Source organism: Tachypleus tridentatus, chromosome 5, assembly GCF_004210375.1.
Source record: "Tachypleus tridentatus isolate NWPU-2018 chromosome 5, ASM421037v1, whole genome shotgun sequence".
In the NCBI taxonomy this organism is placed as follows: Eukaryota; Metazoa; Arthropoda; class Merostomata; order Xiphosura; family Limulidae; genus Tachypleus; species Tachypleus tridentatus.
The window spans coordinates 27688969-27713200 of record NC_134829.1 but is presented as its reverse complement, the minus strand read 5'-3'; the positions used below and the strand labels follow the sequence as shown (position 1 = coordinate 27713200).

General features: G+C 35.3%; 1 protein-coding gene across 2 annotated transcripts in view; it reads left to right on the top strand.

The window, feature by feature from the left end:
• Positions 1-469: 469 nt before the first annotated feature.
• LOC143250795 (Fanconi anemia core complex-associated protein 24-like) overlaps positions 470-24232 on the top strand; it is a 35541-nt gene continuing 11778 nt past the window's right edge. For both annotated transcript variants that reach the window (XM_076501798.1, XM_076501799.1), the window contains exons 1-3: positions 470-725; positions 14721-14860; positions 22020-22172. In XM_076501798.1, coding sequence (XP_076357913.1) covers positions 557-725; positions 14721-14860; positions 22020-22172 — 462 coding nt within the window. In that variant the 5' untranslated portion in view covers positions 470-556. The remainder of the gene's footprint in view (positions 726-14720; positions 14861-22019; positions 22173-24232) is intronic.

Sequence of the window (24232 nt, the reverse complement as noted above, 5' to 3'; positions counted from 1 at the left end):
TGGTAAAAGAGTAGCCCAAGAGTTGGCGGTGGGTGGTGATGACTAGCTGCCTTCCCTCTAGTCTTACATTGCTAAATTAGGGACGGCTAGCACAGATAGCCCTCGAGTAGCTTTGTGCGAAATTCCAAAACAAACAAACAAACTCTTTCTAACTGACTGACTGATAACCGGCATTGATAACTTATTAATATACTGAATATTTCACTGATAAACAATTCACTAACTGGAATTTATATCTGTTTCCCACCTACTTCACTAAATTTCTAGATTTCTGATTTTCATGAAATTTCTAGATGATCACATTATGCTTCCTCCAGCAAAAAACATTTAAATTAAAATAATAGTAGGTTGTGCAGTTCATTGAATAGCGGTAATAAGCCATGTACATAAACGTATTAATAAACTACTAGAAACTACGATTCAGGCAAAATATACATGTAAAAACGGCTCGTTCGGGTTGAGAATTTTTTTTTTTGTGGCAGAGTGCGTAAGAGAAGCAGAAAAATCAGTGTTTGCATTGAATTGTGGTGCGAATGGTCAACATGTGTCCAAGAAAATGGCTGTAAATTCAAATCCATGCAGTAAAACTGATGCTTGTTCGTTTCGAAAGAATGATAGTTCACAAATGACACAAACGCCAGTGAAGAAAGACATCATAGTTCCTTATGGCCATATAATAATTAGTTACAAGTGGAAAGGAACAGAATTGGCTAAGGCTCTTGAAAGTACGTACAATTACAATAAATTGCTTAAGTCGTTGTAACTTGGGAAGTTAGCCTTATGTTATTAATAGTTACACTTAGTATTATTAATTAGTGATTAAAATAGTTCTACTGTTACTAATAGTAAACAGCTTTACAAGTATGACCTCTGCATAAAGGAAAGGAGAAGCTAAAATTTTACAAAAATAAAACATATCAAAACTTATATATTCCAAATATACAGTTGGTAACATTTAAGTGGACAGAATTTTGTGCCAACTAGTTATAGTTCTACAGAGTTACAATAAAGTTACTTCTAAAAGGGTTCTTAATGTTATCTACCATATGAATCTTGTGTTTCAAAACGGGTGTAAATATCATTCATTTCTATATACATCTATGTTTTAGTAGAATTTTTGTCTATTGACAGTTGTCAGTAGCTTCTTTCATAATTATCAAAAAATATCAGAATTTTGAGATGAACTAATATTTTAATATTTACACATCTTGCAGTCTAAGTTTCAAACTTTCATAAATTTACAATGGGTTTGTCAAACTATTTACCAACTATCTTGTCATGTTACTAAACTACAAATTGTGTTTATAAATAGAATGAAATATTTTAACATTTATTACACATAAGATGTTGCAAATGAATGTGACTTAACCATGGATCATTATACAGTCTTTCAAGGCAACTCTTGATAAAAGTAAACATTTAAACATATCCTTTACCTTTATCTTTCAGAAAATCATCAATTCCTTTTCTAAACTTCTTGCCTATATTATTGCTGGTGAAAACACATTTCACAATTTAATCACCCTGTTAGAAAGTTAAGATTATATAATTGGAGTCTAGTTTGTTCTTTCCAAATTTTAAAAATTTGTTCTTGCATTCTGTTATCTTCAGAAATTTGAACTAGTCCTGTATCGTTATCCTTGGAATAAACTTGTACACTTTCTTAATATCACCTTTTGTCATTCTTTCCTCAAGAGAAAATATATTTAGGGATTCTAACCTATCCTGGTAAGATGATTATTACATCTTCAGAATCATTGTAGTACCCTTCTTTTGAACCCTTTCCAATAATTCATCACCCTTTTTTAGGGCCTTGCATGGCCAAGTGGTTGAGGTATTTGACTTGTAATCCGAGAGTCACGGGTTCAAATCCTCATTGCACCAAACATGCTTGCCCTTTCAGCCATGGGGTGGAATGATGTTATAGTCAATCCCACTATTTGTTGGTTAAATAGTAGCCCAAGAGTTGACAGTGGATGGTGATGATTAGCTGCCTTCCCTCTAGTCTTATCACTGCTAAATTAGGGACAGCTAGTGCAGATAGCCCTCGTGTGAATTTGGGCAAGATTCAAAAACAAAACCAAAATAAACAAACCAAAACTATTTTTTAGAATAAGTAGGCTGAAACTTTACACAGTATTGCAGGTAAAGTTAATCTAATGACTTGTAATCAATTTGTCAATAAATACACTCTAAAAGTTCTATAATGCTTTACTGTTAGGAACAGAGTACGTAATGCTTTGATGATTTAAATCTTTAATCACCACAGTATGCTACAATTCTTTTTTTAAGCATGTACTTATGCAGGGGATGACTTCTATGATGTAAGAACATTTAAGTTTATATAGTTATAGCACAGCTGCTTAGGTTTTGACATTTTCTGCATAATCTACATCCTTGTGATGAAGCATTATAATTTTTTGGCTTGAAACACTCATATGGCCACACACCCCCATAGCATTAGCATGTTTCATGGTGATTGTGTTGATCTTTGATCTCACAAATTGAACCCCCCTTCAAATGTTTAAAGTTTAGGGAATTGATAGTGTTAATATTTTTTTTCATACTTAATGCAAGAGCACAAATATACATTTTTGCATTCATCTTCATCTTAGATGGTTTTATTTTTATAAACAGGATAGATAACTTTTTGATGGGAAGCCTTCAGATGTGGTGGCAGCAGTAAATTTAAAGGATACGTTGACTGCTGATTTGCCACATAGGGTATGTTCTGCCTGCAGAAGTTGAATGCATATGTGCTATATATATTTAAAGCAGCCATAGTAAAAGGGCTAAGGAAAGGGTTGATAAATATTTGAATGATGTGGGCTGATTTAGTAAGTGGGACATCCTGTATAAACAAACAGGTCCCTTATTTTTTAATTGTTGTGTTATATTAAACATGTAATCTAAATCATAATAACAAAAAAAAAATAACCTTGCACTTACTGCAATTATGTCATTTTCTGGATATTTGTCCATCTGACTAATTGGTCTAAGTAAGACATCAATATTATCAATACAGTCAGAGATACCAAAGATTTTAATATCATCAACAAGTTGTACTAACAATGCTCATCTTAGTGTCAATAATTTTAATAAAATCAAATGCCTAAGCACTTTTAAGTACTCCACTAGTAACAAAAGTCCAGGTTGACTGGACTTCATTAAAAACAACCTGTTTTTTCCACACTCAGGATGATTGGCTCATGGATGAAGTTGTCATCAGCAGTAATGTAGACAGCTTTTATCCAATGACCTATCCAACTGTCATTTGGGGAGAAGGGGGGAAGGTATCTATCAGAATAAGTCAAAACTTATAGAACTGGATTAGAAGAAGAGCTCAACTATGGGATTAATATTAGTACAACCAACATGTTTGTTTACAACACAGAAATTGGAAATACATGTCTTTAACATTTAATAAACTATTCACTTTCTTCTGTTGTTTACAAACATTTAGTTATTCAGGACTTAGATGCTTCAACATTCACAGTATCATACAGTATTCCAACTATGAGTGAATGAAATAATAACTATAAAGCTGATCTGTGATTAAACTTTGTATCTTGAGTGACCAAGAATTAAAATTTTCAAATAAGAACTTCATCCCTCTCTGATGTCTTCCCCTGATTTTTTTTTTTTTTCATAGATATAACATTTATATTGCATGAAACCTAGGTACAAACTTACTGAGTAGTAAATTTAATCTAGTATTTCAATAATTTTTTTGGTCATGAAATTTTGGAAACTTTCTTCTGATATGGTACTTACCTACTTTTGCAAGTTTAGGTATTTTCATTCACTGTTGCTCTCCACATGTGAACTTTTTTATACCTCAAGCCTTCCGCTCCCCTTTTGTTGGAATTAGTATACTACAACATATCACTCTTACAAACATCATGCATCATCTATTAACCAACAGTAATATAGCATACTGATGTGACACATACCTTTCTCTACACTCATTTACCAAACTTTCATTTTTTGTTTAGTAGCATTTGAGTTTGGATATGCTTATTTATTTATTTATTGCTGCATGTTTGATGTTGATTTCCTCACAGAGTAGTTCATTTCAAACTTCATTTCATTTGCTCAACCATACTTTATTTGTATTTGTCAGTTACTTCATGTTGTTTTATTTCTGCACTTGAGTTTTGTGAAATTTTTCTATGCAATGTATTCTGAAGTTTACCCTACTACATTGGGGGTTAAAACAATGACTAGAACTTTATATGCAAAAACGGCTCGTTTGGGTTGAGAAAATATTTTACATAGAAGAGCGAAGAACGTTTCGACCTTCTATGTAAAATATTTTCTCAACCCAAACGAGTCGTTTTTATATATAAAGTTCTCAACAAGTGCGTTTCTCGACATCACTGAATGACTAGAACTTTTCACATGCCTCAGGTGCAGGCAATCAAATGATGGATTTGTCTGCTGTGATGCATCGAAGAGTTGAATATTACAGCTTTCAACTTTTCTCTCACTCTTTGCCATGACTCCTACAAAAACAGTTGAGCCATTGATGGCTGGTGAAGACTATTTTTTATCGCCTTTCAAGTTGGTTGCTCATTCTGTTTCCAACCAGGGTTTCTCTGAAACCTAATACAGTCTTGAAATTTCTGTCTCAGATTTGTGTCATTTTATTCCTGTCATTTATTTATTTTTCACCTTTCCTTTCTTTTTACATGTAATATTTTCCCACCTTCCTTCTTTCCCTGGATATTTGGGCTATTGCTGTTCTTTTAACCTCACATTTCAATGAGGAGATTAAGTTGTCACACACCCATCCAAAGACTTCTGATCAGTTTGTCTCTTCTTACCATTGGGTAGACAACATGTTTTTGATCAGCAGTTGTTTGTTTTTGGTTATTTTTACCTCTTCAGGAGATGATTCTTGAATTTACTCTTAGTCTTACACATGACCTTTGCTGATATCTTTCTTCCTCAGCTCTCTGAGGATCCCCATAAATATCCTTATGGATTTTTGCCAATACGCTTCACTTTCTTTTCTCCACTTTAGCCCTCACATTGCCCTCCATTCTGGCCTTACATATGTAGTTTCTTTGTTGTTAGGACCTTCTAGTTAGAAACTCAGTTTTGACATGCATCATTTTACTCTCCCTATATCTCAGGGCCTTAGATCTTTCTCCTTTTCTGAGGTTTCATGTATTTGCTGCAGCCCCTGAAGATATTAATCTGTGAGTGAAGTCAGTCCAATGGCAGTTTACTGTTCCAGCTTTTTTTACACTTTTATCTCTGCTAGATCCTCATATGCCACCTATTCCTTGTTTCTTCAGTTCCATGTACTTCTTTTTGTTGATTTCCTTGATGGAGAACCACCTGTCACAACAGGTATTGGTGACTACCATGAGGTTTTGGGTCCTATGGGAGCTTGACTGTTGGTATTTCTTTCTCACTGGCTTCACTTCATCAATGATCAGTGGTTGCTGACAGTTCTTTCAAAAGGTTTTTTCTCCAGTTCCTTCCTCTCTTTCATTTCTCATTTCCATTTATCCTTATTGAGATCCAGTGACATGTCTGCATCTGTCATAGGCAGTTCAGGATTTATGTTGCATCAAGCTATCATACGAGTTCACCATCCCTCCAGAGTTTTTCTTCCAACTTTTTTGTTGTCTCCACAACAACTGAGGATTAAAGGCTGATTACTGATTTCTCATCTCAACTATCTTTTGCACTCTCCGAGTTCACCGTGGAATCTTCTTTACCTAGAGTTGAGCATTCTCATGTAGTAGTAGGTGTCAGTGTTGGATGTCTTCATTGCTTACCTCCATATCCCATTAGCAGTTTGATCTTCTCTTCAGTTTGTTCATCTTGGAGTGCTTTATCTATTTTGGGCACTCCATTTGTTCTTGCTGCAGCTACATAGGTGTTTTATTGCATTGTTTGAGTTTTTTTCTCTTCACATTTGGGCTCTGAGGTTACAATGCCATTATTACATGGATGTATGCCTCTTTTTACCACATTTTAACAGAAGTTGACCACTTGTATTTACCACCACCTTTCTGTAGCAGCTCTAGGAGTTGGTTATTTCATTAGAGAAGTCCTTACTTTTACCCACCAAATCCTTTTGCATTTGGGTCTTCTTTGACCTGAACATCAGTTACATTTTGCCTTCTCCTTTATATCCACACTTTATGGACCTTTTAGTTCATCATGCCCTTTCAGTTTGTCTCTTACTGCTGAGGCTGCATTTTTGCTATCATTTACTTTTCTCCTTTCCTAAGAAACAATCTGCAGTAGAGGCTGTATTAAGCTCATATGTTTGTGGATATGGCACATCCTCTTATGTACCTGAATACACATCTGCTCATAGATGCTTCCCTTCTGGGTTGAAGGGCTTAGATCAAGCACTGCGAAGCCTCAGGCCACTGGTCTGCAGATGACACTGTGTTTTGATTTTCCATACCTTTTCATTATTCATTGTGCATTACATGATGGCAGTTCCTTCAAGCTGCTACACAGCAGTGCCTCTGATCAACTATGAAGGAAGCACCTGGCCCAGATATTTTTGTTTGTAGACTTTGGATCTTCTCTATTGGGCTCAGGCACATGACATTTGTCTTATTGCATGTTGTTTTGGGTGTTTTCAATCTAATTGCAGATCCTTTTTTATGTTTAAGCCAAATCTCTCCGACAGAGTGATCATTTGATCAACTCACTTTCAGGGAACTTTGACTTTGAGGAAGATCTACCCCAATTTATCATGAAACACAATACACAGTTGACTCTCTTTTGGATTACTTGCACTTCATCTACAGGCTCTGGCTGTTGATGTCTTCAGTCAGGATTGGTCTTGCACACTTTTATGTGTACCCTTCCATCTGATTGCTGCATTGTGTGATTTCTTTGGTACTGTCCATTCCTTTGTGAGTTCTACTGATTGAATATCATTTACCAGTACAACCTTGGTTTCTGAGACTCCAGTGTTTACTCTTTTTCCCACTTGTCACTCTTCTTCTGTTTCCTTCTCTTCTGTGTCAATGTCCCCATCCTGTATCTTCATACTTTGTTTTTCTGTGGTCCTTGGTGAGAAGATCTGGCTTCACACATAGAGCTGCCTCTGTGTTAGCTCCTTCCATTTGTTTAATTTCCATGGAAGGATACCAGTGCAGTTGAAAGGCCTTACATTATTGGTCAGCTGGAAGGTAATTTCTTGCCAACAAGTCTTCTGTTACTCCAGTGGCAGAATTTCTCACATGGCTTTTCGAACTGTGGATCATCTGTCTCATTGCTTTCTGGTTTTTAGATGGCTTTTTCACACACTTTCTGTTTTTCAAATTACAGTGGAGTTTTTACTTCCTCCATTTCCACTTTGCTTGGACATTTCTTGTGACTTCAGAAGTCTCTTAGGTGTCCTCCCCTTCCAGATTGGATTATTACTGTATTCCTCTGTGCTCTGATTTTACCTTCATTTAAACCACTTTTTTGTGCTTCTTGTTTCATTTGCCCATTTAGACATATTTCCTTCTTTTCTTGATCTCTGGATGTTGCTGGTTTGATTTGTTTGCTGTTAATGTTTTGTATACCTATTATCACCTTACCTGTTTTTTCCTTTCTCTTCAGATTCATGATGGCTTGAAAGGGCTGTTCCTCCTTTTCTCCAATCTTCTACCAACTGTCTCCCATCTCTACCCTCATCCAGATCTTGTTAGACTGTGTACTGTCAGGGATCTCAGGTGTGATACTGCATGTACTGGTACCCTTTGAGGTACATGCAACCATCTTTTTATTCCTTAGCAATCTTCCTCCCTTCATGATCTTTCCCATTCTTCCCTATAAATTGAGTCAGCTTTATGTTCTATTTGGTTTACTTCTCTCTCCCTTCTTTATCCTGTACCTTTCTTCATGTTTACTCCCATACATTCCATTTTTTCCCATTTTTACTCACTTTTCATCTTCATTATCCAGCATTGAAAATTCTCCCCACTGGTGTGTGGATCATGCTCAGTACATTTATGTCTCACTATCTTCATCTCATTGCACTTTCATCCATGCCAGGGTTTTGTCTTCCACCTGTGGCTATACTCCAGACTTCAACGTGACATTAACAGATAAATTTTATTCATTTTTTCTCCTTTTCAGGGGCCTTTCTTTCTACTCTTTTATCACATAGATGACACTCTGGTAAGTGATGCCTGACCAGATATTTTTTAACATCAAATATGCACAGTATGCATTATAGATTCATGCTCTTTTTCACATGGCTTTCTATGCTTACCATAGGGATGGGTGTTCCATAAGATTGCTAGAAGGTTATCCACCTTGCAATAATTGCTTCATAAACATGCCCATTCCAGACTGTACCATCCATAAAATACTTGGTAAAGTAGAAGGGGATAGCTGCCCATCCTTGCCATGCCTTGAGTGATTAACTCAGTATGATGTTCCTTTCAAAATAGGTCTTTAGTGGTGATGTTCCTCTGGGCTCTCCAATGCATTCTCACCCTTCTTCTCAGAGTGGAATATGGTAACCCTTATCACTTTATAATTTCAAGATTCTGGGGTGATTGATTATGGAAGCACATTACTGAATGGGTTTGACTAAAACGTTGGCTATAACTATTCAGTTGAAAGTAGAGCAATGATGTTCTGATGGCATAGCTGCAGTGTGGCCTTCACATGATTTCATCTGTCTCCTTGCTGGTGGATATGACTTCCTAAAGCTATTTTACACAATAATAGGAGTTTATCTTTCATCTTATTGGATGACATTTGCTCCTTATACTATTTACTTATTATTCAACAGTATCCACAATCAGAGTTGATGTGTTACCTTATAAGATAATGTGGCCTCCTTATACCATTTACAATACCATGGAGTTGATCCCTCACCTTACTGGTTAATGTGGTCTTCTTATACTGTTTACATATTTAACAAAATCCACAACCACTAGAGTTTGTCCATCATTTTTCAAGATGCTGTGGCCTTCTTATACCACTTACTTTACCATGAAGTTGATCTGTCACTGTACTGGTTGACATTGGCCTTGTGATGCACATTCCATACCATTTGAGGTACATCCCTCACAAGTTCCCTTGGTGTGGATTCCTGTATGTGATGAGGGGATCTCCCAGGGAAGGTTCTTGTTCTTTCAGATTACCTTCTCTGGGATCTATACATCCACCCACGTGTTTGTTGTGCATTGTGACCCTTGAAGGGGAGGATAGGATCCTGGTGGTTGAGGGTACCAACCCTAACACACCACTTTGGCCTTGAATTCCTGTAGATGGGCAGCCTTGGAGTGGTCCCCTTATGGTGAGTCAGCTTGTCCACTTGGATCAGGGACAACCAAGTACCAGTGTCAGATGTTCTCAGCAGATGTTGTGAACACTGTATTTGATGCTGATATTTGGGTATAGTGCTCACAAAACTCTGGTATTATTGCAATGTCCTTTGACATTGTAGTGTGTCCCCTTGTAAGGCTTCATGGTGGGTGGGATCAGTGGGCACCAAAATATTGTTTTTTTATTATGGATCCTCCAAATAAAAATATAAATAAAATAGTGAAAAACAGTCCATAGGTAAATGACCACATTTTGAAGATTCTGAGCAGCAATCTTCAACATTTGTAACACCTGTACCTCATTTTCTTATACTATATTCTCTTTAAGACAAACCTTTAGGGCAAATTCCTACCATTTTCATTCAGAAGGGACTAGAGAGACTTGCTGACTCTCCAAAGTCAGTAAAGAAGCTTTGCTCTTGTGACATATTGGTGGGAACATCTACATCTCAACACAGGAAACTTCACTTGCATTCAAAGACAATTGGGGATATACCTTTTGAGGTAATGCCTCATGCTACCTTGAATTTGTCATGAGGAGCCATTGTTGAGAAGGATTTGAAGTTCATCTCCAAGTCAGAGATTCTCACTGGTTTCTCCACCCAAGAAGTTTCTGCAGTGAGGTATATCTCTACTCGCAAAGATGGAATTATGATGCCAACCAGTGTCCTCATTCTGACATTTACATCACTATGGCCATACATTCCAAATCCTCTCAGATGTTTCCAGTGTCAGCAGTTCAGTCACTCGAAGACATCATGTTGTGGTTCCTTGACATGTACTTGTTGTAGTGGCAAGGACCACAATGCCTGGAAGTGTGAAACAGACCCTCATTGCATCAGTTGCAATGACTCTCACCCATACTACTTTCGTTCTTGCCCTAAATGTTTGGAAGAAAAAGAGGTGGAGCATTTGAAAATAATTCAAAATATTACTTACCCTGAGTTTTGAAAGTTTCTGTCCACCACTTCATCTTAGACGTATGCTGCTGCACTTCATTCCACTACTACAGTGGGAGTGCAGATGAATCTCTCTGTGCCTCCAAAAGAATCGTTCTCAAACCAAATGAAAAATCTTTTGACCTCCATGCTTAAAGAAGTTGATGAATCAATGTCAACATCAATCTCTGCCCCTAACATACAATCAGCAGATTCCAAGATCCACTTCCTTTGGTTCTGGGTGAGAGCATTTCTTTGAGTACATCTTCATTTCCCACCCCAAGATGAAAAACAATCATTTGTTCACGTCCTCAGTTGCTGGAATCCTCTTCCAACAACAAAGACCTGCCCAATCAATCTAGGGTAGGATCTATGGAGGTCAACAGACCTCCCTCGAATAAAGACAATAAAGAAAAAAATGTGGTCATAAACAGAAGGGCTTTTCACTTTATTTGCCTACACATAAATAAAAATGGCCACCTTGATACAATGGAACTGTCAAAGTTTATCTTCAAATCTGGATGACATCAAAGTACTGATTGCTTCCTACCATCCTGTGTCTTTTTCTTACAGCAGGAACCATTTCTGAAACTTGCCAATACAGTCACCTTTCTGCAGTTTTCTTTGTACAGAAATGACAGACTGTGTGATGGATGAGTGCATGGAGGGGTTGCACGGTTGTTTGATCAGTGTGTGCCCACCCTGTCTGCCACTTAACACACCCTTGGAGGCCATAGCCATCTCTGTTTCCTTGGGTCATACCATCACTCTTTGTTCTCTCTACCTGTTGCCTAGAGAGACCTATGATCAATCAGACCTTGATGCTCTCATTGAACAGTTGCTGTCTCCCTTTTTGATCCTGGATGGCTTTAATGGATATCATCCCCTCTGGAGAAGTGCTGATATTGATGGGAGGGGTCACTCTGTAGAGTGTATGCTCTCTGATCACAACCTTTCTCTTTTCATTATTGGTTCTTCTACTTATTTTCATGCCTAGTCAGTTCTTTACTCCTATTGATCTCTCAATTTGCTCTTCTTCGTTATTCTCCCACTTTTCACTGAGGGTGGACAGTTATCCACGAGGCAGTGATCATTTTCTTATAACATAGAAAAAGGCTGGCTATGGTCATGCCACCTGACCCATGTGCCCTGGTGGAAACTGGATGAAGCAAACTGACCCCCTTTCACTGTTTTGGCAGAAGTTGATCCTGCCATCGTCTGTAAGCCACCAATAGACGACTGTGTAGCAACAGTGACTGACTGTATTATACAAGCTGCTGCTCAAGATATTCCAAAACCATGACATGTTTTCCATGATATCCTCATCCATGGTGGAATTCTGCCTGCTACATTGCAGGGATACTCAAAAATGAGCCTTGGATACTTTTTGTAGGAACCCCACACTCTTGCACTGCATCGTTTTCCAGCAGGCCTGTGCACATGCTCATTGGTTAAGATGTCAAAGCCAGAAGGACTCTTGGATTAAGTTCAAAACCAGCATATCTTCTACCACCTGTTACAAAATCATATGGAAAAAGATTTGAAAGGTCAATGAACAATATAATTCTGTCCCCCACTTTATCTTGCTTTCTGATGGCCAGGAAATAGCTTATACCCAGAGCATCACTGATACTCTAGGTGAAAGCTTTTTTCTAGTATCTAGCACTTCTGCTTTATCCTCTACCTTCTTAACCATCAAGACTCAGGCAGAGCAATCACCTCTTTCCTTTCAAGCTGATTGTCTGTATGACTATAATCGTCTCTCTACACTGGTGGAACTCAAACTGACCATCAGTCTGACAGTACATCAATTGAACCTAATGATGTACACTATGAAATGCTGCACCATCTATCTCCTTTGTTTTTAACTGGATCTGGTAGGGGAATGTTTTTCCTGTCCTACTTTCCTCTAAGCCTGGGAATGATCCCAGTGTTCTTTCAAACTACTGTCCAATTGCTTTTATGAGCTGTCTCTGTAAGACCTTAGAGAGGATGATTAATGCTCATCTTGTTTGGTTCCTTGAATCAGACGACCTCTTCTCACCCACCCAATGTGGATTCCGATGACAGCGCTCCACCATGGACCATCTGATTTGACTTGAAATGTCAATCAGAGAAGCCTTTCAAACAACAATGTCTTGTATCAGTATCCTTTGACATTGAGAAGGCTTATGATACAACATGGAGGTATGGAATTTTGTGAGATCTCCATTTATATGGGTAACATGGCCATTTGCCCATTTTTATTAAACATTTTTTAATGGACAGGAGATTTCACATTTGTGTGGGTTTAACACTTTCCTGTTCTTTTCTACAGGAACTTGGAGTCATAAGGAACATGTTTTGAATGTTGCACTTTTCAGTATAAAGATTAATGCCATTAGTGAACAACTCCCTCTTACTGTTGCAAATGGGCTCTGTGTCGATGACTTTCACATCTCTTGTCAGTTGTCGAACATGAGGTATATTGAGCAGCAGCTACAGACTGCCCTCAATTGTTTACTGAAGTGAACCATGGCAAATGGCTTTAACTTCTCTCTCTCTAAAACTGTTTGCATGCATTTTTGCCATTAACGAGATATTTACCCTAATCCTGAACTCCATATAGGTGAAGTTTTTGAGGCTACAAGTCTTTTAAAACTTTTATTACTTTCTGAAAATGATAATAACATCAAATAATTTGAAACCAAGACTGGAAAGGCCAACTTCAGGTGACTAACAGTGGTTTTTGAACTTACCTGTTTGTCTTCCTGGCTAGTTATGATAATTAAACTTATGCTACAGAAAGTCCTTTACAACTTATATTACTGTAATTTTTCTCTTACTGCTGTAGACTAGATGTAAAATTTAGATTTAATGCTTTTATGTTTTTAATTCAAAAATTAAATGTTGCATTGTTTTATCTTAATTTCCTTTTATGAATTTTAATAATTTTACTTTAATTTTAACTTTTTACCAGATTTATGGTGCAGATAGCCTAGTTGCTTTAAGCCATAAATTACCAAACCAACCAACCCTTACAAGTGTTTTTTTTCACCCCTTTTGATTGGGAGCCCCCATCCTATCTTTGCATGTGATGTCAGTTCCCAGCATTGAGGTGTTGGAGTTGATTGAACCAATCAATATAAGTTTTTACACAAGTTGAATTCATCCTTAATCCCTGATTACTGGATTGGAGGTGAAGGTGGTACAGTTTTCATCCTATCCTCACAGGATGTTTGTACCTCACAAGGATGTTGGTTTTGGATGTAGTTGACTTGCCAAGTACGTTCCAACAGGCCAAAGCCACTCTACATGTCATGATTTTTTTCCTTGTGTTTTATAAATTATGCATATGGATGAAGATTATACCTGGCTCAGAAGTGGTGCATTTCCACTTCTCTGAGTTTGGATCTCTTTTTTTTTTTCTCTCGTGGTCAGGAGTTCGTACAGACACTTTTGGAAATGCTGCTGTTATTTCCCTTGCAGCAGCCCAACTCCTCCTCATTGTGGGATTGCAACCAATTGTATAAGCTCTTTATTTTTACACTATTATTGGTCAAAACTTTAAAAAAGTGTGTAGAGAACTTTTGCTTAAAGTCAGGTTTGTTTCAAACCCCTCTCCTCTGTTTCAGCAAGCTGGTTTGCTTACCAGGTGGATAGGGTGCTTGACTTGCAATCTGTGAGTTGTGGGTTCGAATTCCCAGCACCAAATGTGCTTGTCCTTTCAGCCATGGGAGTGTTATAAAGTGATGGTGAATCCCACTATTTATTGTTGAAAGAGTAGTCCAAGAATTGTAGGTGATGACTAACTGCCTTTCCTCTAGTGTTTCCCTGCTAAATTAGGGATGGCTTGTGCAGATACTCCTTGTGTAGCTTTGTGCAAAATTCAAAACAAACAAACAGTCCCAAGGAATACTAAGGGTTCTGTATGAGTTTTCCAACAATAAAATGAACCCTCAAAACATAATTTTTTTTTTTTTAATTTCTTGTTTAATGTGACTACAATTTATTTTGGGATTTCTTATTGCAAAATGTCTTTAATTTTTTAGTACTTCCTGCATTTTTTTATAAAATGTTTTTGGTTGTATATGTAATACTAATTTTTGACATCATACAGTATGTTTGGAAATTTTTTTTGTCAGTATAACATTTCTATTTAATCATCTTTATTTCATCAATAATTTTATTTAATGTTCATAGTTTTATTTTACTTATGTTGATTAATATTGATTTGATTTTGTCATAATTGTGATTTTTTCCTTCATATTCTGTTTTATCTTTATAACTTAATCCTCATAAACCGTCTATTTTCTGCTAATCAGTGAAGGAAAACGTGTCTTTTAAAAAAATTTGGAAAAATACAGAAGAGCATGAGAAATTAATATTTAAGTCTTCAAGAGTAAAACTCTTGAGTTAAAAACTGAACAACAGTTAATTTAAGGTACTAGAAAACAAATAGTTTAACATTTCTTGTTTTATCTGTTTCAAGAGGGTGTGAAAGTAATAGTTTCAGAGCAGTTGGGAGTTGTAGACTTTCATCCATCTAGTAATGTAGCAGTGGTCTATGTCTCTGAAGTAGATATTATAGTGGGAACATCTTTCAAAAGGAAACTTGTGAAGATGAGGCAGGTAGGTGTGACACATCTTAAAGGGACTTAAGAAACTATCTTTTTTTCATAATCTGTGATGATGAGAAAACCCACATGTAGAGAAAATTATATATTTAAAAAGGAATGTATAGTCCAGTATGGGTGATTTTTTGGTGAATTCCTGTTTTAAATTGTGTATCTAAGGTTGGATGTACCTAGGTGCTGTTGCAAAGTGGAGTCTTTTGTTAAGTAGATGTATCTCGCCTGTGTTTAATTGTTGGTCAGATCTGTTAATTATGAGGTTAGTCAACATTTTTTCTGTTGTTTACATCTTAGTTTTTTTAGTTTTTTGTTGTAGCAGATCTTTTTGTCCCTGTTGTTTCTAGTGTTGATTTGGTTTATGTTTCGTTGTATAAGTCCATAAATCACTGGTTTAATGCAGCATGCCGGTTGATAGTCTAGGTTCATTTTTTGTTTCTGTAAGTCATGTAGTTCTTTGTATTTCATGTTCAACATGTTTATAAATAGTTTTTTCTGTAAAATTTAGATAATGTTTGTGCATTGATTAAATTTTTTTGATAGTTTTTACCTTTACAAAGTTAGAGGTTAGTTGTTCCTTTCTACATTGTTGAATGAAATAGATGTCATTTCTTCTGTTGATAATTTTTGGTTGAACCAAACTATTTAAAAAGAACTCAACTTTGCAATAGCACCTAGGTACATCCCAGCCTAAGAAGTTAAAGCATGTTTAGAAGACCTAGCCAGGAGACCTAGACTTGTGATAGTTTCCACAGAAAACAAAAAACAACAGAAAACAACTAACAGAAAGAAGACAACTTTGATAGTTCTATTGACATCCAACAGCCAAACTTCCCAGAAAAATTAAAAATTAATATTTTCTAGAAACACCTAAAAACATCTTAAACGATTCTTTGAAAGAATTTTCTCACAAAATCATCAACATAATTTTACAAAACAGAAAACTAGAAAACAACCTTACAAAAAGAGACATTAATTCCATTAAAAACCTAAAACAAGAGAAAAGCATTAAAATTCTAAAAGCAGATAAAGGAAATGCTATAGTCATAATGAACACGAATGAATACATCCAAAATATGAAAAACATTCTATTGGATACAAACCAGTTTAAACCAATACACACAAGTCCAACAAAGACACATGAAATGCAACTAAACAAAATACTACTAAAAATGAAAAAAACCAACACAATTTCACAAACACTTTATTCCTACTTATGACAAAACCGACTCATGCACACCACAAATATACGGCATCCCCAAACCTCATAAACCAGATTGTCCATTATGACCAATAATGTCCACATATGAATTGTTTAATTAGTCTTGGTAAATACATAGCATGGGCATTCTCCAAATATGTAACATCAGCTTCTCATTCATCAGAGACACCTTTAATTTCAAATCTAACCTTAATCAACTTAAGCATAAAGTCTTAATGGCCAGTTTTTCAATTCTATATCCCTCTTTATAGAAGTCCCAACCATTGAAGCCTTCAAGATAGTCATAGAACTCTATATCCAAGACCCTAACTCATCAATAGACATTTCCAGCAACCAATTAGCAACCCTCATAGAATTCACTATGATGAAGACAAACTTCATGTTCAACAACCACAACTATATACAAACAAATGGCATGGCCTTAGCATGGGCAATCCAGTATCACCAGTTCTAGGCAATATTTTTTATGATGCAAGTTGAAACACAAGCAATTAACACAGCATTACATCCACCACTATATTGGTACAGATATGTAGATGACACGATTGCAGGATTCACATCTACAGAACACACTTAATCTTTTTGATCACATTAACTCTATACATCCCAACATTAACTTCACATGTGAACAGGAAGAAAGCAATCAAATATCATTTCTTAACCTCAAAATTACAAGACCCGATACTCAATTTGAAACAGGAATCCATTGAAAAATCATCCATACTGGACTATAAATTCCTTGGGACTCAGCTCATGAAACAAAACAAAAACTCAACATACTAAGAAACCAAATAAACACAGCCATAAAACTATGCTCACCAGATAAAATTAACAATGAATTAGACAAAATAAAACAATACTTCATCAACATCAATAAGTTTCCCCCACAAACCATAGAAAACATTATATGCACACACCTAGACAGAAAGCAAAATCAACCAACTAAAGTAAATATATCTCACGAATCAAAAAATCACGAAACCATATACTGCTGTATACCATATATTCCTGACATCAGCAAACAAATAACCAACATTTGGCAAAAATTAGTAACAAAATATGGCATTCAAGTTAATACAAAATTTATTCAAAAACCAGGCACAAAACTGAGGTCTATACTATGTAAAAACTACACTGACAAACACCACACCAACATTATTTACAAAATACAATGTGATAACTGCCACGACTTCTATATTGGAGAAACAAGTAGAAAAATGGAAACCAGATTCAAAGAACATAAAAAGTCACCTTCACAAGAAAGTCAAAATGTTGTTGTGCTTTCTCTACCCATACCAGCCATTTTTAAATATATCTTGTTTTTTCACATTCCACATATCGTCTCAGGACAAGAATAAAGTTAATGTGTTTTTGGAGGCTCACATTTATACATGTATCAGGAAAATATATGTAACATAGCAGCTTGTCAAAGATAATAGTTTTGTTTAAGATTTTTTAGTGTTTTTCAATCAAGAAGTATTGAAATACTCAGATAAGACTTTCTTGGAGTGTTGTGGCAGTGATGGTTCTTTTTATTATTCTAGAATGATTTGTGGTTTGGTCATTTAAAGTGTCAAATGAAACTTAGAAATTTGGACTTGGTGCATAAAAGGACAGAGAAGACCTTATTTTTTTGTAAAATTGTTAGAGTTTAGACAGACTTCTGTGAGTTTGAATGATAAAAAAATCCAAACACGAAAGCTTGGGAATAATACTTGGTGATGGAAAAGCTGTGCAACATTATACTTTTGAGTTGTTACCTTATAAGATTCAATTTTTCTTCACCACCCCATAGCTTTAAATTTTGTTGGTGAAGTGCTTTATTTAAGGTCAATAAATTTAAATAAATTAGTATGATTTCACTGAGTCTGATAGTGAACTGAATGAGGTTTTACATGTTCCATGTTTTTGTGTTGTAGATCAATTCAAGGAATCCTGGTTCTCTCATCCACTACTGTTTGGCCTGGTTATCTTCATGTAACACGTTTCACCTTAAAAACTATTCCCCAAGTTCAGGTTTTCTTCAAATTGTACATGTGCTTCACTTTACTAAATTATTGTCTTGGTGATAAAACTTGTACAACTTTTAACATGATTATCTAAGATCTTGAAGTGTACTTTTTTAACCAAGTTTTGAAGAAATGGTGCCAAATTACTCTTTTTTTCTCTATTTATGTATATAACACTGGCCAGCCTTTAGCACTACTTTGTGAACACTACACAGTTCATGCAATCAGTATACAATGCAAGGTGATCTACACACTAAAGCAATCATCAGTTTAGGATAGAGTTATTTTTTGTTTACATTGTGTCTTGGTCATTTTGAAGAAGTGTTACGTGTCATCCCATTATTGATTGCAATTTTCATGCCCCTTTGTGGATTTTAGTAAAATTATAATTAAAAAAAAACAACTGAGGATTGATATTGGTGGATATATATTCTTGTAATATTATTGTCAACACTGCAACTAATCTGACCTCCTGTACTCCTCCTTGTTGCCTCACATCTCTATGTGGTAAGGGGGGAGACTTTTGGATGGAGCTGTCCATATTTGGTTTGGAGTGATTACTCCTATGGCTTCTGAAGTTGTTGTTTTTTACTGATCCTGGGGAGAATTCAGATTCTGTTTTCTGGTATTTTAATGTTGGCTTTTCACACCTTCGATTTGGATTGTACTCCTTTTCTTCTATTAATCATTTGGATTTGTGAGATTGTGGGGCTTTTCCATGTTTCCTTTGAGTCTACTCCTTCCTTGGTGGAAGGGGGAACTATTTAGTTGCTCTTTCTTTCTGATTTTTTGGCTGCCTACATATTAATAAGTTAGTTAGTATGTTTATAGGACTTTTTTGTCTCTTCTCAAGTCATAATGTCTTTTTTTTTTCTAAATCTTTGACAACTAGAGAAGGGGATGTGTCCACCTCTGCAATTCTTTTGCCATTTATTTCTCAGCTGTATAATCAATTTTAATCTGATAATTTGTTTTGGCCTGTCATGCCTGGAAGTAACACACATTATCTCCTTTTGTGGAGATTGTTTTAGCTGTTTTTATTGGGATCCTTCAGTTTCCTTTGCTTTTTTCTCCATTTCCTTGTAGGTGAATTTCCAAATATCCATTTTACATGTTTTGGTCTGTACAAGTGAGGTATCTTCTGAGTTGCATCTCAGCAGATTCACCACATTTGATTTTAGCTGACTATTTCATTTGTTTACTGGAAGACATTTTATAGGTTGATATTCAGACTTCTCCCAAATCCTTTTTCTTATTTTTTTTCATGCTCAGGCAGCTTCTTCCTCTGAGTATTTCCCTACCCTATGGCTGTGTTTAACTGGATTATGAGGAGGAGAGGGCAATTTTGTCAGAATCTTGCTTTTATTTACCAGGGCCACTTACATCTTGTTTACAGTGGATCCCACTTTGTGGTGAATGTTGTCCAGCCAAGTGATTTTCTCAATCAAATTCCACACTGACAACCAGATTGATTATTTTTACTACTAGTTGCAACAGACTGTAGAAATGAGATGTTCCATGGGGCCATTTAGGCACTTACTAGATGGTATTATTATATATCTTGGACAGTCACTTATGGACTGTCATGAGTAAAGTTAAAGGGGATTTTGTCTATCCTTGCCAATCATTGGAGTGAATAAATTGGAATTGGTTTGCTTTTAAAAATTTAGGAAACTTGTTTTACCTATTGTACTGTTCCTTAGGACTCCTCAGTGCAAATTACCCTGCAGATTCTATTAGTGGTGCTAGGGGTCCTTACCATACACAGCTTTTAGTCAGTGGGATGGTAGATAGCAACTTTTCCTCTAGAGTGTTAGAATGTGTTCATCCAACCTTGGAGAAGAGGACAAAGTTGAGGGCTCTCCTGTTTAGACCCCTGATATTTTTTCCAGATTTTAGTTAAAGTGGTACCAGCCTCCATGGGATTCTTCTCATAATTTTGGTTCATATTTGACACTGTGCTATCTAGTTGGGGTGCACATGGCTTTTCTCTTTGATTGGTGTTGATTTTGTATTTTTTTATGGAAGGTAGTCCACTATCTTTTCATAATCCTGAGCATGAAATGGTCCCATCCTAGGTCTTTGATTGAACACAGGTCCCATGACTTCTCCATAATTTCAGATGCAAGTGGAATGCTCCTTGCCCACTTGGTTGAGGAGTGAGGATGAAAGTTCATACTTCCAGACCAGATGAGTTCTGTTTCCTTGGTTGAGTATAACATATACCATCTCGTCATTCCGAGCCTGGGATTATGCCTTTTAGATTTCTTTGGGTGGAGGAGAAAGTTTGTCCACTTTGGTGTTGCTTACTTTCTTGTCATAATCCCATGTGCAAAATGCATCACACTATGGCTACGGGTTTGGATCCAAATCAAATTTATGTATATATTTGTAACATTGCAGTCCAATAGCCTTAGCAACCAATGTGGGATATAGAAACAAAGACTCTTTAATTCGAACCCCAAGTTATGGAACCTCGGCTATCTGGTTGGGACTTGCTCATGATGATTACTCCTGTACTGTTTTACCCTTGATACAGGAACTGAGTTCCATGTAAAGAAAATACCTATTTTGAATGTAGTGTGCTTTCCCTGCTTTTGTACCTCTTTTATCTTGGTACACCACTGTTCTCTGATGACAGTGTCTTTGTGGATCGTGCCCACACCAAACTCTCCACCTTCTCAGTGTGGGATTCTAGTTATATTGTCAGCAGATGGTAAACATGTTTTGGAATTTTAACACTTTCTGAAACTGCATATGTATTTCCAATAATAATTTGGGTTTGACAGTTTGGAGGCAAAGGTCTGCTCAAATTAGTTTCAAGTCTTTATTAAACTGAAGATGATCTAGAAAGGTTGGAACAGTGTTGTATTCTTTAATCTAATTAAAGTTTTTAATACCCATACCAGCCATCTTTAGAATACAGTTTTATTTGTTACCCAGTTATATTTAGGTGTTTCTTTATTTGACTTCATTCAAGATATTCTTCTAACTTGTGTTTCTTATAATTTAACCTCGGGCAATCAATTTTTTTAGTAATTAGCATAATAATTTTGAAATTTTGTGGTTAAGACAGCTTATTTTCAGTTTCACATTGAAGACATGTTTCATATCAAAACAGACTTGGACAATTAGTAGTATTTAATAATGATTTAATCATCATACTCATTAATCAAGTATTATCACACAAGACTTCAGTTGTTTGGATAACTGAAAATAGTAACTACTGTAAACACTAATGTAGATTAGCTGATTATTTTACTTATTTTACATATTCTACTGAGTGGAATCTATTGTGCTGAATTAAGGATCCATCTGTAACCAAGTTTGCTGTAGGAACTTAATACACTTTGCATATATATGATGCCCTACATGAGGATGTTATACTGACCATGTGAAATCAAGCAGTCATTTGGGTCAAAGTAGCTGGTATAATAATCTCTAGAAGTTAAGTACTGTAGTAAGATAGAGTTAACTCTCATCACTAATAGACATTAAAAAAAATCAAAATTTTGGGATTAAAAATTTCATATGAATGCCCTCATGAAAATACAAAACAGAAAATGACTTTTATATTTATTACTAATTTTTTGTTGTTATTGTTCTATACATGCTTAAAATAAAATGTGATGTTAAAAACTATTCATGTATTACTCTTTTCTGGTATATTTATTAATAATACCAAATAATTTTGTTCTCGTACTATGCTGTTTTGAGCTAAAACATTTTAATTTTTGTATATATAATTTTGCTTTTCTACTTTCCTATTTTTTCAAGGTGCTGATCTGTTTTGTTATTTGTTATCATTGTGTTTAATTTCATGTTAAATAAGCATCCACAAGGTTTTTTTTGTATTCCAAGTTATTTGATTTTTTCATTTTCTTAAAATGTGTGTTTCATTAGTTTTTCATGTTTGTTTTTTTCTGCAGGCTGACTGCATGCGAGGTGTTGTGATCCTAGAAAAAACACAGTACACCACTCAGCAGTTTTATTCTCTACAAAAATTCACTGTGCTAGAATTAGGGCTAAGTCTCATACCAGTTGCAAACTTATCTGAAGCTGGACAACTTTTGATACAGATGGTGAGGGACAAGGGCTGACTCTTAGAAAAATACACATTTCACGGTTCCATGTTGTACTACTGAAGATCTGGAACCTTTTAGTCATAAATAAGAATACGTTTTATATAATGCTGGATTCTTTGCAGTAGGTGACTGTGATTTGTTGCTGATAAATTTCAAGAACAAATCAAATATATATATAAATGTTTTTTACACTGTTGATTATCATGGTTATATTCAGAGTTTAAATAATTCTTTTTTTCACCAAAGTATACACAGGCTGGATCAGTTAATTTAGAACACACTTTCACATGACAAATTATTCTTCTCTACTATGTTATTAGAATACAATCTGTGATAACTTCACTTTAAAAATCACCACTTTACACTATTTACAAACATTTCACAAACATGCAGTCTGATCTGTTTGATTATATTCTTCACTAACTTAACTTCCTCTAATCTGAACTATATTTTGACATGTATTTATAAATAACTGACTGAGATGTAGAACTCTCCAAACACTAAAAAAATATTATGATGTTATAATACTCAAGAAATTCTTGGAAGGTTCTAGTGACATGATGCAATAATACAACAGTTACCAATTTATGATAGTTGAATGACACAATGTACAGTTTGCACAGTTATCTAAACAAATCTGGAATAAACTATTGATTTTAAAAATATCTTAAATTTAACACTTGTATTATACAAAAGACAGTCATATATTTAACAAGATATTTTAATTTATTGATGAAAACTTCAAAGTATTTATATGAAATGATTGTTATTATGCATTATTTAATGTAATGTTGATCATTACATTTTAATATGCATATTGTACAATTCTGTCATTCTTTATATCTATCAGTACTATTTCTTGTTTTTAAACCTGCTTTAGTAGGAGAAATCTGGAGTGGAAAAAGAACCCTTTCGGTATACTTATAACTAAGATTCTTGGAACAAACTGCATAAAAATGTTTTCTGCTTATTGTGTGTAGGAAATTTCAAAGTTATATATGTATTGAGTACGTAATTCTTTTTTTGAGCATACTTCAATGTTATTATATTTTTATTTTGATAAACAGGTATGTGGCACTGTGTTAGAGTAGAAAATGTGATGAAACATGATTATGATTCAATCCATTGTCTGCCCAAAAGAAGTTAATCTTTTTCAAGATTTAGGGTTTTGTTTCATAGGAAATAGATTATATAATCATGTTTGATGGTTGTTCATAATGTTAGAAAAACACATAGATTCAATACGTCTTGATAGAAGTGATTAAAAACTTATAACCCAGTCACTTTTGAAAGGAGAACCTCTCTTCTTCAGGAGCAAATTATATGATGTTTGGTTAGGCATAATCAGCTGGTTGTCACTTATTGGTAGCAATGTTGTGACTAATTAAATAGTCCTATATGGATAGTTTTTTATTAATATTTTTAAAAAGTTTCCTAAATTAGGAGCATTCTCTTAATTAGATTGGCTTTCTGCTTGGTGGGATTCAGACTCCACTGCAATGATAGTGGGATTTTTATTGGTCTAGTTTCTCTACTGTATTGACATCCCACTCACTAGTGAGATGCAGGGGTGTGTAACAGAGAAGTGTGCTTAATTTAACAACATATATAATCTATACAAGTGAGTGAAGAAGGAACTTCCACTAGAAAGTTTCACTGGGGGAGAAGTTCCCCAGCGTGTTTCATTTCTAATTAAGAAGATATTAAAGATTGTTTCTTTGTTTGTGTGTTGTAACTTGTTGACTGTATATCAAAACGTAAACCAAACAGTTGGTTGAGGTGAAAAACAACTGCTTTATGGTAGAATCAGTGAAGTTCTCACACCACTAATGTATCATGTATTTGAGATGTAACACTGTAGTATGATGAAACTTACCTTCTTAAGTTACACACCCAGCTAAAAGTTTGCTATATCCACATATAAGTGTTTCTTTGGTTTAAAGATTTGTAAGTGCCATGTTTCGTTTAAATTGTTGTGTCTAATATCTTTTCAAGTGACTACATCATTTGGAGATCTATGGTTATGAGTTCCTTAAATAAAATAAATTAGTATCAGT